We start from the raw sequence: 14,104 nt of genomic DNA, 5'->3' as shown, positions 1-14,104 counted from the left end.
CTTCTAATTATTTATTTATTTGTTACATTTATGTCCCGCATTTTCCCACCTATTTGTAGGCTCAATGTGGCTTACACAGTACCGGAGAGGCCTTTGCAGGCTCCGGTGTGAACAAATACAGGGTTATGTTGTGGTAAGATCAAGTTCTTAGGGAATCGGAGAACGGAAGAGTTGTGTTATGTCCATTACGTGCTTTAGTTTTGTTGTGTTGCAGAGATCATATGTTGGATCGGTAGGGTATGCCTTTTTAAACAGGTTAGTTTTTAGTATTTTCCGGAAGTTTAGGTGGTCGTTCGTAGTTTTCAAGGCTTTGGTAATGCGTTCCACAGTTGTGTGCTTATGTAGGAAAAACTGGACGCGTAAGTTGATTTGTATTTGAGTCCTTTGCAGCTTGGGTAGTGCAGATTTAGGTACGTTCGTGTTGTCTCCAATTAGGGTCAAATAATCTGACAGTGTTGTTAATGCTGCCAATGCCCCCTTATCCCACCTCCTACCACAAGGAGCCATTAGGGTGGCTGGAGTCTGCCACAGTAAACGGTGTAAATGTGCTTAATGGCACGTAGGGACTTTAGTGGGGAGATTAGAGCTGGGGGGAGTGGGACAGGATTAAGGACAAGTTCCTGACACTGAGGCCCAGATGCACTAAACTTTAACAACCCTCTAACGACCCTGTAACGATGAAATTTTGAACCGTCGCATGCACTAAAGGCATTTTCCGACGATGCTAGCAGCTAACGAAAACGGAATGCAAACGAGTCTCTTCCAATTCAAACATGAAGAATTTGCAATGCACTAACCATACCGACGATTATAACGAATCACTTACCGTCTGAAATTTAACGTGAGCTCAGACCTGTCGTTAAGGCCTGAGCTGTCATCTCCCCGCTTCCCCCTGCACCTTAAATTCCATGCTGGCATGTTGAAAAACAAAATAAAAACACAAAACGTGGCTCCCCGCTTCCCTCTGCATAAAAAACAAATGGAAAGAAAATAAAATCAAAAAAGGGAGGGGGCAAAGGCGCTCGTCAAGAGCGTCCTTCACGGACGTCCTTGCTCCCGCCCCGCCTCACCTGAGTTTGCCACTGCTCCCCGCTTCCCCCCCCCCCCCCGCATCAAAACCAAATTCAAAATAAAAATAAAAAACTTTTAAGCCCAGATTTTAGAAACTTTAATGCTGCCCCGGCACCCCTCCCTTTCTCTGTTTCCCAGCTCCGCCTCCCGCCATTCTCCGCCCCCGTGCGCCGCCCCCCTGAGATCGTCCCCTCTGCTCCCCCCCTCCTCCGGGCCCCGCCCTCCTTCCTACCGGGCCCGCGCAGCGCCTCTCACCTTTCTGTGAAGGCGCTGCACGGGCAAGAAGAACAGCACAGCTGATGCATCTTCCAGTCTTCACGTCTCTCCGCTCCTGGGCCCGCCCCCGTCTGACGTAAGTAACCCTTACGTCAGACGGGAGCGGGCCCAGGAGCGAAGGAGAGACACGAAGACTGGAAGAGGCATCAGCTGTGCTGTTCTTCTTGCTCGTGCAGCGCCTTCACAGAGAGGTGAGAGGCGCTGCGCGGGCCCGGTAGGAAGGAGGGGGGGGCCCGGTGGAGGGGGGGAGCGGAGGCGACGATCTCAGGGGGACGGCGCACGGGGGCGGAGAATGGCGGGAGGTGGAGCTGGGAAACAGAGGAAGGGAGGGGTGCCGGGGCAGCATTACAAGTTTTTAAAATCTGGGCTTAAAAGTTTTTTATTTTTATTTTGGTTTTGAAGCAGGGGGGGAAGCGGAGAGCAGTGGCAAACTCGGGTGAAGTGGGGCGGGGGCAAGGACGTCCGTGAAGGACGCTCCTGATGAGCACCTTTGCCCCCTCCCGAAACACACGTGTTTGTGTTTTGGTTTTTTTTTTGGTAGTGTTGACATTTGTGGCATGCGCAGAGCAGCCAGCATAACGCTCGGCTGCTCTGCGCATGCTTTAGGGGCTGATTACGGACGGGGATTACACAGGTTTGATGCATTGTACTTTACAGTACCGCACCGAACTTGTGAGACTTGTTTTTTTGGTGCATTCTTCGTTTTTTAAAATTCGTTAGGGACTTTAACGTTTTAGATTTTTTAACGTTTGGTTGATGCATCTGGGCCTGAATTTCTCCTGCATGTGTGCTGTCATGTGAGAAACCTGTGAGATTAGTTTTTCCTCCTGCTTTGGACTGTACACCTTTGGTTTGTTTTTTAAAATCCTCTCGCTGTGGAAGGAAATTATTTGTGTATGGGGAGAGCAAATTTCTAAGCAGTTTCTGCAGGTAAAATATGTTTTATCATGTAAATCTGCACTCTGAAAATGCACTGGGTGCAATTCTCTGCATGTATTTTCCCTTTGAAAATTGGAGCAAAGATTGAGGGTGCAGACTTTGCACTAGTATGGCTATTTTGAAAATTGGGCCCATAATAGGCACATTTATCTCATGTACACTACAACCAATTTCCAGGAGAAACCAGCAGTGTTGCATCTCTTTGAAGATTATCAGCTGCAGAGTTCACACTTTTAGTACTGGCATTCTCTGTACCTACTGTTTATGTGGGCTGGTGATAAAGAGAGCAAAATAACATGTATATTTGAAAATTTCAAATGTGTATTCTGCTTTGCTCCTTCAGTTTAAATATCTTCCGTCTGCATTTCCCCAGGAATGACTAACTTTAAAAGTCTGAAAACTACAGAAGCCCTTGTAGAGAAGGGTAGTTTTAAGCAAGGCCATTTCATTTATTATAACCTGCCCATTTGTTTTGGTTCTGGACAATCTACAATAAAACATTTATAAATAATAAAAAAAAAAAAAACATATAAATTACAAACACATCAAAAATTAACAAGCCACAATACATAGAGATAAACTGTCTGATATTTAGCGCTATTTAACTGGTCAGAACGGATACTGACCAGTTAAATAGCCGATATTCAGTGGGGGTTAACGGGTTATCCTCTGCTGAATATCCGCGGCTGGTGGATAACGGGCTATCCGCCAATTTTTAAACCGGGTTTGGCGCTCATATTTGGCCACTTCAAACCCTGGTATATCTTTGGCCGGTTTAAAGATAACCGGCTATGTCTGATAGCTGGTTATCTTCAAACCGGCCAAAAAAAACCCTGGATATTCAATGCCGGTCACCGGAAATGGCCCGGCATTGAATATCCAAGCTCAGCGCGTACTGCGGGAGACGGCCCAGCTATCTCCCGTGGTTTGAATATCGGGGCCAGAAACACTAATCATTGATAAAACACCTGACCAAAATAAAAATCACGGTTTCACTGTTTATCCAGATCACTGTCTTTGAAACTGGTGCTGATACGGGGGAACTCTATGTATGTATGTATTTATTTATTTATTTATTTGTTGCATTTGTACCCCACATTTTCCCACCTATTTGCAGGCTCAATGTGGCTTACATAGTACCGTCAAAGGCATTTGCTCAGTCGGTTGATAAAAAATACAGGTTGCATAGTGATCGTATGAGGTATAAGTGGAGGGTCGGAAGGGATGAAGATTGCGTGTTGTCCAGTACGATTATAGTCATGCCGTGTTGCTGGGTGAAGAGGTTTACATGGGGTCGTTGGGGTAGGCCGTTTTGAAGAGGTTGGTTTTTAGTGATTTCCTGACGTTCGTACATGGTGCCGAACATTAGGTGCTACTTCTGTGCCGATTGTTTCGCACAGAAATGGCATTCTAATGGATGAAAAGTGCGGAAACGAGGCAGAAGGATTTATAGAATAGCACCCAAGTGTTTCTGCACAGATCTGCAAAGGGGACGTAACGATGGGAGGGATATGTGTGGGTCTGGGGCATCCTTGGAGATGCGTGCAGTGTTATAGAATGGGTCGGATCCATGCACAGCTTTCGTGCTGGGATTTACACCTGGTTTCAGTTGGTATAAATCCTCGCACCCAAAGCTGAGTGTGGATCCTGGTGCTGCATGTATTCTATAAAGGGCCCCCATCCTGGAACTCCCTTTATAGAATACCGTTCAGCGCCAAATTTTTTTTTCGGCACCAATTGTTGACGCCACGTATTGAATCCAGCTCGTGTCTAGATGGGACTTGTAAGCTCAGAATGGGACAGGATTAAGTGACACATGTGGTAGTGAAAGAAATGTATCAATAAGAAGGAGTGAGGTCCAATAAACGAAGAATCCAAGATGGAAAATCAATTCAGTTTATTGAAAGGACTCAGGGTGTCGGACTTGATGTGGCCGTGTTTCGGCAATAAAGCGTACATCAAGAGTCTACAGACTTCCTTATGGTGTGAAGATTTCACATCTCCATAGGTCTTACAGGACCTCCAACCTGTACAGTGACCCCCATGGAAATAGGAGGTCCTGTAATGCCTGCAGACTCCTGATGCAGGCTTTTTCGCCAAAACATGGCCATGTCGAGTCCAAGACCCTGAGTCCAAGTTCTTTTAATAAACTGAATTGATTTTATGTCTTGGATTCTTTGTTTATTGGAACTCACTCTTTATTGCTACTTGCTCACCCATGAGGACTTGCTGCTGCTTTGTTCTTCCAGTGAAAGAAATGTTGCATTTATTCAGTCAGCACAAATAGAAGTAGGGTTGACATTCGTAGGTCTGCCCAGCAGAAATCCCAACCTGAAGTAGCAAGTTGTGCCATCCAATCATTCAAATCTTAAGCCTTTCATTACAAGTTGGCTTGGTCTCTTGGGAGCTCTTTATAGCTATTGTCATAACCGAAGGTGACAAAGGTCTCTGTCTGTTATCCTAGCAGTGAACATGGTCTCATAGATGAAGGGCCTGAATTTTTAGGGCTAATCTTATATTTATGCAAATGTCTTGATTATAATTCAGAGCCTGAGGAAGAGGAGTGGCTTATGGCCAGGAGCTGTTCAAGTTTCACCGGGTGTCTGAAGCTGGGAAAATCATTCCCCTATCTTTAGTAGATTCTGCCCAGTGGTTTTCCTAGGAACCTCTGTGGCTCACAAATCACTCTGCTTGATTTTGCTATTGAAATGAGCCATGCCTGCCTTGCAACGACATAGCTAGGAAGACATCTGGTCCTGGCACATGTGTATTATTTCATAGCTTTAGCCCTTCGGTCTTCTCTTGGTTAGATACCATTTCTACTCCCTTTTTTCTGGGCCTATTCCTCCATTCCACCCCACTATGGGGCTCCTCCTGTTGTTGGCACCCTTCTTAATTGTAGAATTAGCCCACGGAGGCTAAACAGAGACTGAGTCACTCATGTCTTGGTTCTGACTTAGTTTCATTGTGATTTAAATTGCTAAGCAGGCAGATTTGGATACAGAACCAAATTATTAGTCGTCTTGGGTAGCCGTGTCAGCTCCTAAGTCTCTATGGCGTTTCACAGATCTTTGAGAAAAGATTCACAGGGGAAGTAGGGCAAGCTGATGGGCGGTAAGGGCATAGCCATCATGAACATTTGGCATCAGAATGATGGGGTGTGGCTCTACTACCTTAAATGTTTGAAGGGTTGGGACCAGAAGATTTTATGAGTCACACCTGAGCAAGTTGCTGGACAACACCTTTAGTTGTATCTGTGTGAGTGTGAAACTGGAGTAATCAGATTCTTGGCACAAGCTTATATAGGTCAATCTTCTGTGTGAGGTGCTCAGGAAATCTCCTTAAGAGCTTTCTCTTTAGCTATGCTGGATATCAAGACAGAGTCAGTTGTGAGGTAGTCTGCTCTGCTGGTAGTTCTTTTGTGACTGCTCATGGAGGCCTGTTTTTCCCATGTTATTCATCTGAGAGATCTCCCTTCTCTGCACCTTTTCTAATTCCACCACCATGGTACGATACAAAGGCAGTGAGGATGTTATAATGCCTTTGTATCACACCATGGTGCGACCGCACCTCGAATATTGTGTTCAATTCTGGTCGCCGTATCTCAAAAAAGATATAGTGGAATTAGAAAAGGTGCAGAGAAGGGCGACGAAAATGATACAGGGGGTGGGATGACTTCCTTATGAGGAAAGGCTAAAGCGGCTAGGGTTCTTCAGCTTGGAGAAAAGGCGGCTGAGGGGAGATATGATAGAGGTCTATAAAATAATGAGTGGAGTTGAACGGGTAGATGTGAAGCGTCTGTTTATGCTTTCCAAAAATACTTTTCAGGATAGTAGAAAGCCCATGGCTTCCGCTGCCCAAACTGTTCTGGCAGACCAAATTATTTTCACTAGGGGGCATGCGATGAAGCTACAATGTAGTAAATTTAAAACGAATCGGAGAAAATGAGATAACATTTTTATTCACTCAACATGTAATTAAACTCTGGAATTCATTGCCAGAGAATGTGGTAAAGGCGGTTAGCTTAGTGGAGTTTAAAAAAAGGTTTGGACGACTTTCTAAAGAAAAAGTCCATAGACCATTATAAAATGGACTTGGGGAAAATCCACTATTTCTGGGATAAGCAGTATAGAATGTTTTGTACTTTTTTGGAATCTTGCCAGGTATTTGTGACCTGGATTGGCCACAAACAGGATGCTGGGCTTGATGGGCCTTTGATCTTTCCCAGTATGGCAATACTTATCACTGGCCGGTTACTGTTCTTCTGCTGCCACACATTCATGTCCCTTGATTTCCCTGTTCATAATTTGGACATTTCAGTTTGTAAAATGGAGGTTAATGCTGCACGTAGTGTCACTCCACCACTATCAGAAGATGTAGGGTCCAGAGTTGTTGGTTTCCTTGGCCCAAAGAGAGTCTTTCCAATCCATCCTGGGATAAAGGATTCAGGGAGAATTTTTCTAGCAATAACCTGGAAAAGAATATAGATAGGCTCAACTGGGTTTCAAGTCACTCATCTTTTACACTCTTACACTCGGGGTGAGGAGGAAAATCAGTCACTCAAAGCCTCCTTTAAATGAAAAACACAGTTCATAGTCTCTTTGAAAATAATGTATAATTCATTAATTTCATTAGAAAGGAGGATTCAGGCAAATAAGGTCCCATGCTTCAGCATTTGCCAATTAAAACCCACTCCCCACATATGCAAATTACCACAATGTCTCTTTCTCTCTTAATAGTCCAAAAACAAGTTCCTTAGGTTTATATATATACTAGTAAAAAAGGCCCGTTTCTGACACAAATGAAACGGGCGCTAGCAAGGTTTTCCTCGGAGTGTGTATGTTTGGGAGAGTGTATGTGAGAGTGACTGTGTGAGAGTCAGAGTGAAAGTGTGAGTGTGTGTGTGTGTGTGAGAGAGAGAGTGAGTCTGGGTGTGAGTGTGTTTGTGAGAGTGTGTGTGTGAGAATGAGAGTGTGTGCAAGTGTGTATGTGAGACACAGTGTGAGAGTGTGTGTGTGTGCGAGAGAGAAAGTGTGTGTGAGACACAGATTCTCTGTGAGAATGAGTGTATGAGACCAAGCGAGTGTGTGAGTGACTGTGTGGCACATAGAGAGTGAATGTGATACATTGTGAGACAGAGTGTGTGAGAGTGAGAGTCAGAAAGACATTGTATATGAGAGAGAGAGTGTGAGCCTTGCCCTCCCAATCCATGCCCATCTGTCCCCTGCCCCTCCATTCATCCTTTTCCAGCAATTCCCCTCTCTCCCTGAGCCCTGCCATCTCAATCCATGCCCATCCATGCTTCTCTGTCCCCTGCCCCCTGCATTCATCCTTTTCCAGCAATTCCCCTCTCTCCCTGAGCCCTGCCATCTCAATCCATGCCCATCCATGCTTCTCTGTCCCCTGCCCCCTCCATTCATCCTTTTCCTGCAATTCCCCTCTCTCCCTGAGCCCTGCCCTCCCAATCCATGCCCATCCATGCTCCTCTGTCCCCTGCCCCCTCCATTCATCCTTTTTACAGCAATTCCCCTCTCACCCTGAGCCCTGCCATCTCAATCCATGCCCATCCATGCTTCTCTGTCCCCTGCCCCCTCCATTCATCCTTTTCCATCAATTCCCCTCTCACCCTGAGCCCTGCCATCTCAATCCATGCCCATCCATGCTTCTCTGTCCCCTGCCCCCTCCATTCATCCTTTTTACAGCAATTCCCCTCTCACCCTGAGCCCTGCCATCTCAATCCATGCCCATCCATGCTTCTCTGTCCCCTGCCCCCTCCATTCATCCTTTTCCATCAATTCCCCTCTCACCCTGAGCCCTGCCATCTCAATCCATGCCCATCCATGCTTCTCTGTCCCCTGCCCCCTCCATTCATCCTTTTCCAGCAATTCCCCTCTCTCCCTTCCATGACCCCCCCTCGCATCCATGCTCTTCTGTCTCCCATGTCCCAGCATGTCCCGCCCCCCTTCTTTCCCCCCCCCTTCGCATCCTTGCTGTCGTTTCTCCTCTGCCCTCCCGCTCCCATTGTTCAACTGCCCACCCTCTTCTCTTCCCCCTACATCCCTTTTTTTTTTTTTTAAATTTACCTCCGTGGCGGCGGTTCCGGCAGCGCAGCGTCAGGGAAGGAGGCGGCGCTCCCGACGTCTAGCCTTCCCTTCGTTGTGTTCCGCCTTCTTCTGACGTCATCCTTGACGTCAGAAGAAGGCGGAACACAGCGAAGGGAAGGCTAGAGACGTCGGGAGCGCCGCCTCCTTCCCTGACGCTGCGTTTTTTTTTTTTTGCGCCGTCGACGTCATGACGTTTGCCCTGGACGTCATGACGCTTGAAGCGAGGGCGGGGCAGAGACGGCTGGCAGCCTGGCTGGCTTCACACCACGAACGCCACGAACCCTTCAGGGAGTGTTTTAGTGACTTCAGAACGTTGTCCTCATTAGAACGTTCACGGTGCGTTTTATTATATTAGATATATATGTCCAGCCTCTTATTATAACTGCTTGCTTCCACTTTTGATTTCCAAAAGAGTTGCTATTTTTAAAAGTCCACAACAAAAAAAACAATTTCCTTCAGTCTACTTGTCAAAAGCCCTTTCCCTGCCCAGATAGCATGAGCCAGGAAAAAGGAGGAAGACCACCATCCACTTGTTTTCACAGCCAGTTGCCTCCCCAACTGGCCTTCCTACAAATGGTTTCAGCAAACAGCCGAAAGGGAAAGTACCTTAGGTTTCATAAGGCTTCACCTAGGGTTACCATACGTCTGGTTTTACACAGACGTCCTCTTTTTGAGGACATTGCCGGGCAACCGGGTGGGTTTTGCCAGCCTGCCTGTTTGTCCGGATTTGCGGATGAACGGGCAGGCTGGTGGGGGCACGGGCAGGTGGGCCTCAGGGTGTCCTATCCTCCCCTACCCTTTTTTACCTTAGTGTGGTGCCCTGGTGGTCTAGTGACCTCTTCGGAGCAGGAAAAAGGGGGGGGGGGGGAGGTTCAGGGCAGGAAAGGTCCCCCTCTTTCCTGCCCAACACGTCTGCAGACTGTCTTTCTCCCGGCGCCGATTCAAAATGGCTGCCGAGAGCTCAAGCAGCGGCAGCTTTGTGAGAATTGTATGTTACCACTTTACTCAGATTATGAACCCAGTTCTTTTTAGTATAATTCTAAAATACATGAGACATGGAAGTCCATATCTGACGTAGAGACTTGGACTCCTTTATAAAACTCTGCTTTACATCTCACAAATATCCCATCAAACTGTAAGCCAAACCGGTCCCTATCTTACAATCTTATACACCCCCCCCCCACCCCCCCACCAAGGGTTGAGCGCCCTTTATAAAATATCACATATCGCTAATTCCTGCACCCAGATTTGGGTGTCAGGACTTACGCCTGCTGAAACAGGTATAATTCCTGACACCCAGTTCGGATGCGCATCTGCGGTAGTCTGTAACACTGAGTGCAGATTTACGAAACGCCCCTGGCCTATGCCCCGTTTTGGATTGTCCGCTACGGGATTTGGGAATGTAGCTTTCTAGAACAGTGCCTGGCCAGATGCACGCACAAATCCAAATTGGTGCCAGTTATTCACATTAATTGGGTTGTTACCCATGTTAGTTGTGCATACATCTCAGGATTGCACCCAAATGCGGGCACGCAAATTTGATCACTCTTTATAGAATCTGGAGATAATGTGGGGCATCAGCAAATAAAATCTCTCCCAGTGAAATTTTAATCAAGTTCTTGTTTTTATACTCACACCATAAAACCAGGTCAAAGGTGACATTTCAGTAGCTGAAAGCCAGAGACTGATCACAATGTATGTGATAAAACAGAGAGAGGGAGCAAAGCACAAAAAAGCTAAGAAACAAAACAAAAAGCACCAAGGGCCTTCAAAAAAGGGGGAAATGAAGTCTTTAATCATATGCGTTGATGAAACAATACTTAAATGGACCCATATAAGTATTGTTTCATCAATGTATATGATTAAAGACTTCATTTCCCCTTTTTTTGAAGGCCCTTGGTGCTTTTTGTTTTGTTCCACACTGTATGTGAGGCACATTTGGCCAAAGGGGGGTTAAATTCTTTCCATTCCTAATACTCAGGCATGGCTGTCAGAAGCACAAGGTGAGATGGGCCTGAGGTTACAGCTTTATGTACAGAAATTTACAAGGTTCTCTTCTTCTTTTCTGTCTAGTTTTGTGTTCGGAGAGGGTCGGCAGAGTTACAAAAACCTACCATGACATCGATGCGGTGACCAACCTCCTGGAAGAGGTCTGTACTGTGCTTTTGTTATAGGGGGTGGAGGGGGCTTTTGCCGTTCAAACATTATCCTGGTCCTCCAATCCTGCCTCAAATAAGCCACGTGCAGCATCGGATTAGCAAAAGGGAGTCCCAATCCCCAGCACCTCAGGTCTGCAATTCCCTTTGTCTTGGTGGGTGAAAGAGAAGAAATGAGACGGATACAGGCAAGGGCATCTACTGCGTGCTTGTCCAGGAGGTGATGGGTTGCCCTCAGAGGTCCTCCCTTGTCATCACGCTGAGCTATTTGTGCAAAGCCCTGGGAGAGCAGTGCTACTTTCTGATTGGCCAAGAAGGATCACATGATTTTGGTGTGGTGGCATTGTCCCCCTTGGCATTGTGGTTCAAACTTTTGATTCTGTCTCTCCTCGGATTTTCTTGTGCTTCTATTGGTGGGTGTCTGTGTGAAGTAAGAGCTGCGGCTGTACACCCTGCCTTTTTCCAGTAAAAATGTGGCTATGAGTGGTGCAGGAGAGCGGCCTCTGAGGTCTTGTTTTCCAGTTGGCAGGAGTGACATCCAGTTCCTGTTTTTGCAGAAAGAGCGAGATCTGGAGCTAGCAGCTCGGATTGGACAGTCACTGCTAAAGCAGAACCAGTCCCTGACGGAGCGGAACGAATTCCTAGAGGAGCAGCTGGACGTAGCCAAAGAAGAGGTAAAGCCCCCTATCCCTCTACATATCGGGCCTGAGTTCTGCCTCTTGGCATGTACTGCAGCAATTCTGTCTGATGGTTCTTGCTTTCTGGTCTGGTTTTAAACAGCCCAGAAGGCGTCCTAGTAAAGTGCCTCTGGCCACAGACTGTTACAATGATCAGACTAGTTATATTGGGGGAAGGGGCTGATATAAAGTAGGGGGAACATTCCTAGGTACATGTTAATAGAGGCTCACAGTGCTCGATCCCAGCTCTGGTTCTGATTGAGCTGGAAATATAAATATGCAGAAGGAAACCACCAGGTCAAAAAAGAAAATAAAATCCAACCCCCCCCCCCCCCCCCCCCCCCCACTTGCGAGAATTGCTTTGTGCAGGCACAAGTTGTCAGTTGCTGTTACAGAGTCCTTGGACCCTGTTTACTAAACCATGTGCTAACTTTTTAGTGTGTGCTAAAAATTAGTGTGTGCTAACGATAAAGACATCCATTATATTCCTATGGGTGTCTATCATTAGCGTGCGCTAAAATGTTTATTTTTGTTACATTTGTACCCCGCACTTTTTCCCACTCATGGCAGGCTCAATGCGGCAGACAATGGAGGGTTAAGTGACTTGCCCAGAGTCACAAGGAGCTGCCTGTGCCGGGAATCGAACTCAGTTCCTCAGTTCCCCAGGACCAAAGTCCACCACCCTAACCACTAGGCCACTCCTCCACTGCGTGCCTATAGCGCAGCTTAGTGATCAGGGCCCCAAATAAGCTACCTCGCTCTTTGGTGGAGAAACTAGTCAAATCCTGTTTATTTTACTGTCCTCCTCCTACACCTGCCTTCTGGATTGACTTTCTTTCTTTTTGTTTTTTTTTGTTTTTGTTTTTGAATCATTCATCTTTATTAGAAGACAAGCACAATATACAACAAAGCCATTGAAAACCAATCTTCACAACACTATGGGGTCAAAAAACAAGGAACCCTTGTACACATAGAACCAATTACCCCTTACCAACTCGTATTAATCCAAATGGACTCCCATATTACAAATTAACTCCACCACACCCCCTTCCAACCCCTAACCCATCCTCTCCAATCCCCCCTTCCCACAAACTTTCTAGTAACTGTAGTTCAATTTCAAATAATAGGGAATATCTATCTATCTATATACACACACACACACACATCCATGCAAATGTCGCTCTTCAAAATATAAAGCATAGAAATGTGAAGATGAATGGCCTCAACTGGACATTATTATGGAAGAAGGCAGGGTGGGCTGAGGAGTGCGGATTTGTTCTTTCGAGGGAGCGCTGAAGAACTACGGTGCTTCTTCTGGTTGGGGGTTGTTATGGTGCGCGTGGTGGGGGGGGGGGGTACCCGGTCACAATAGTCCTGACAAAATGACCCCCGACAAAATAGCCCCTACAAAAAAAACTCCAAACATAATAGCCCCTGACATAACAGCCACGGTCAAAACGGCCTGCCCATAATATAGCCCCCTGACAAAAGGGCCCGATCAGGCTGCCCAGAATATGGCAGTGCATTTTTTCCTAATAATCTTACCTTGCCAAACAGGATAAGGTTGGTAAGACTATGAAAATGATAATATTGTATTGGTTTTTTTAAATTAGCATGTTGATGGAAGAATAGTTTCCTTAAACAGCAGAACAGATGATGAATACCAGTTGGTAGCTATAGAATTTTGTTTATTTATACGTGCTTCATACAATGCAATGCTGGTAGGAGCCTTTGTCAGTGAAGATTTCACTTGTAGTTTACCATCTTTTTTGTGATGTGTTATTTTTTTCTAGGGGGCCATTTTGTCAAGGGCTATTTTGTTACAGGGTTGTTTTGTCGGGGCTATTTTGTCAGGATGCTGGGAAAGGGTATTTTGGAGGGTTTCTTATTTGTGATTTTTCTATGATTGTGCAATGTTGATGGTATTTTTCTAAACTGTTTTCCAATACACATTTATTGATACAAAAAAAAAGCATAGAAATGTGTGTGTCTGCACATATCTGTTACTTTCATTTTCCACTGTGGGAGACCATTCACTTTAAAGTGCTATTTGTATTTAACATGGTGCTGATTGCTTCATCAGGGATCAGCGCTGCTCAAATGTGGAAATATAATAAAACCAGCCGTTGAGCCCGTAAAAACGGGCTAGTAAAGGAAGGGGGGGGGGGTTTGAAAGCCCCCCCCTCCGGATAGGTCGCCGCCGCCCCTCCCCCCCCGGAGTCGCCGCTGCCGCCCCCCCCCCCCCCCCCCCGGAGTCCCCTCCGCCACCCCTCCACCCGGGCCGGGTACCTGGCTTCACTATTCAAACCGCCGGAACGCAGCACACAGCTCATCTGAGCTGCCGTCGGCCTTCCTTCTTCTCTGCGTGTGTTCCGCCCTCGTGTGACGTAACGTCGGCGAGGGCGGGACACAGGCAGGTAAGGAAGGCCAACGGCAGCTCAGATGAGCTGTGTGCTGCGTTCCGGCGGTTTGAATAGTGAAGCTAGGTACCCGGGCCGGGTGGAGGGTGGGTGGCGGCGACTCCGGGTGGGTGGGGGGAGCGGTGGCGACGGCGGCTCCCTCACTCGCAGGTGCGCAGGTTCCCTCTCTGTCACGCCCCCGTCATCACGTATTGACGCGGGGCGGGACAGAGAGGGTCTCTACTGCGCATTTGCGAGTGAGTACGCCTCTTGCCATTTATATGTTTGATAAATGAGTGCAGAGCAAAGTAGATATTATTAACATATATCTGGGGATTTTAAATGAGACAAAGGAACTAAAACACTGGGCTGAAAGTTTAATTTAAAACCAGATGAAGAATTACCATAAGGGTCTCTTTAGGAGCTGGACAGCTCTTACTAAAAAGTCAAAGACATCCACCCAAAATATTGTGGAAATGCAG

General features: G+C 46.6%; 1 protein-coding gene across 1 annotated transcript in view; it reads left to right on the top strand.

The window, feature by feature from the left end:
- HAP1 (huntingtin associated protein 1) overlaps positions 1-14,104 on the top strand; it is a 36,449-nt gene that overhangs the window by 2,297 nt on the left and 20,048 nt on the right. Inside the window, exons 2-3 of the mRNA XM_030220872.1 lie at positions 10,464-10,540; positions 11,104-11,220. Of these exons, the coding sequence (XP_030076732.1) occupies positions 10,464-10,540; positions 11,104-11,220 (194 nt within the window). The remainder of the gene's footprint in view (positions 1-10,463; positions 10,541-11,103; positions 11,221-14,104) is intronic.

Source organism: Microcaecilia unicolor, chromosome 12 (assembly GCF_901765095.1).
Source record: "Microcaecilia unicolor chromosome 12, aMicUni1.1, whole genome shotgun sequence".
Classification (NCBI taxonomy): domain Eukaryota; kingdom Metazoa; phylum Chordata; class Amphibia; order Gymnophiona; family Siphonopidae; genus Microcaecilia; species Microcaecilia unicolor.
Note: the sequence above shows the minus strand (reverse complement) of the source record. Positions and strands in the feature narration are given on the sequence as shown.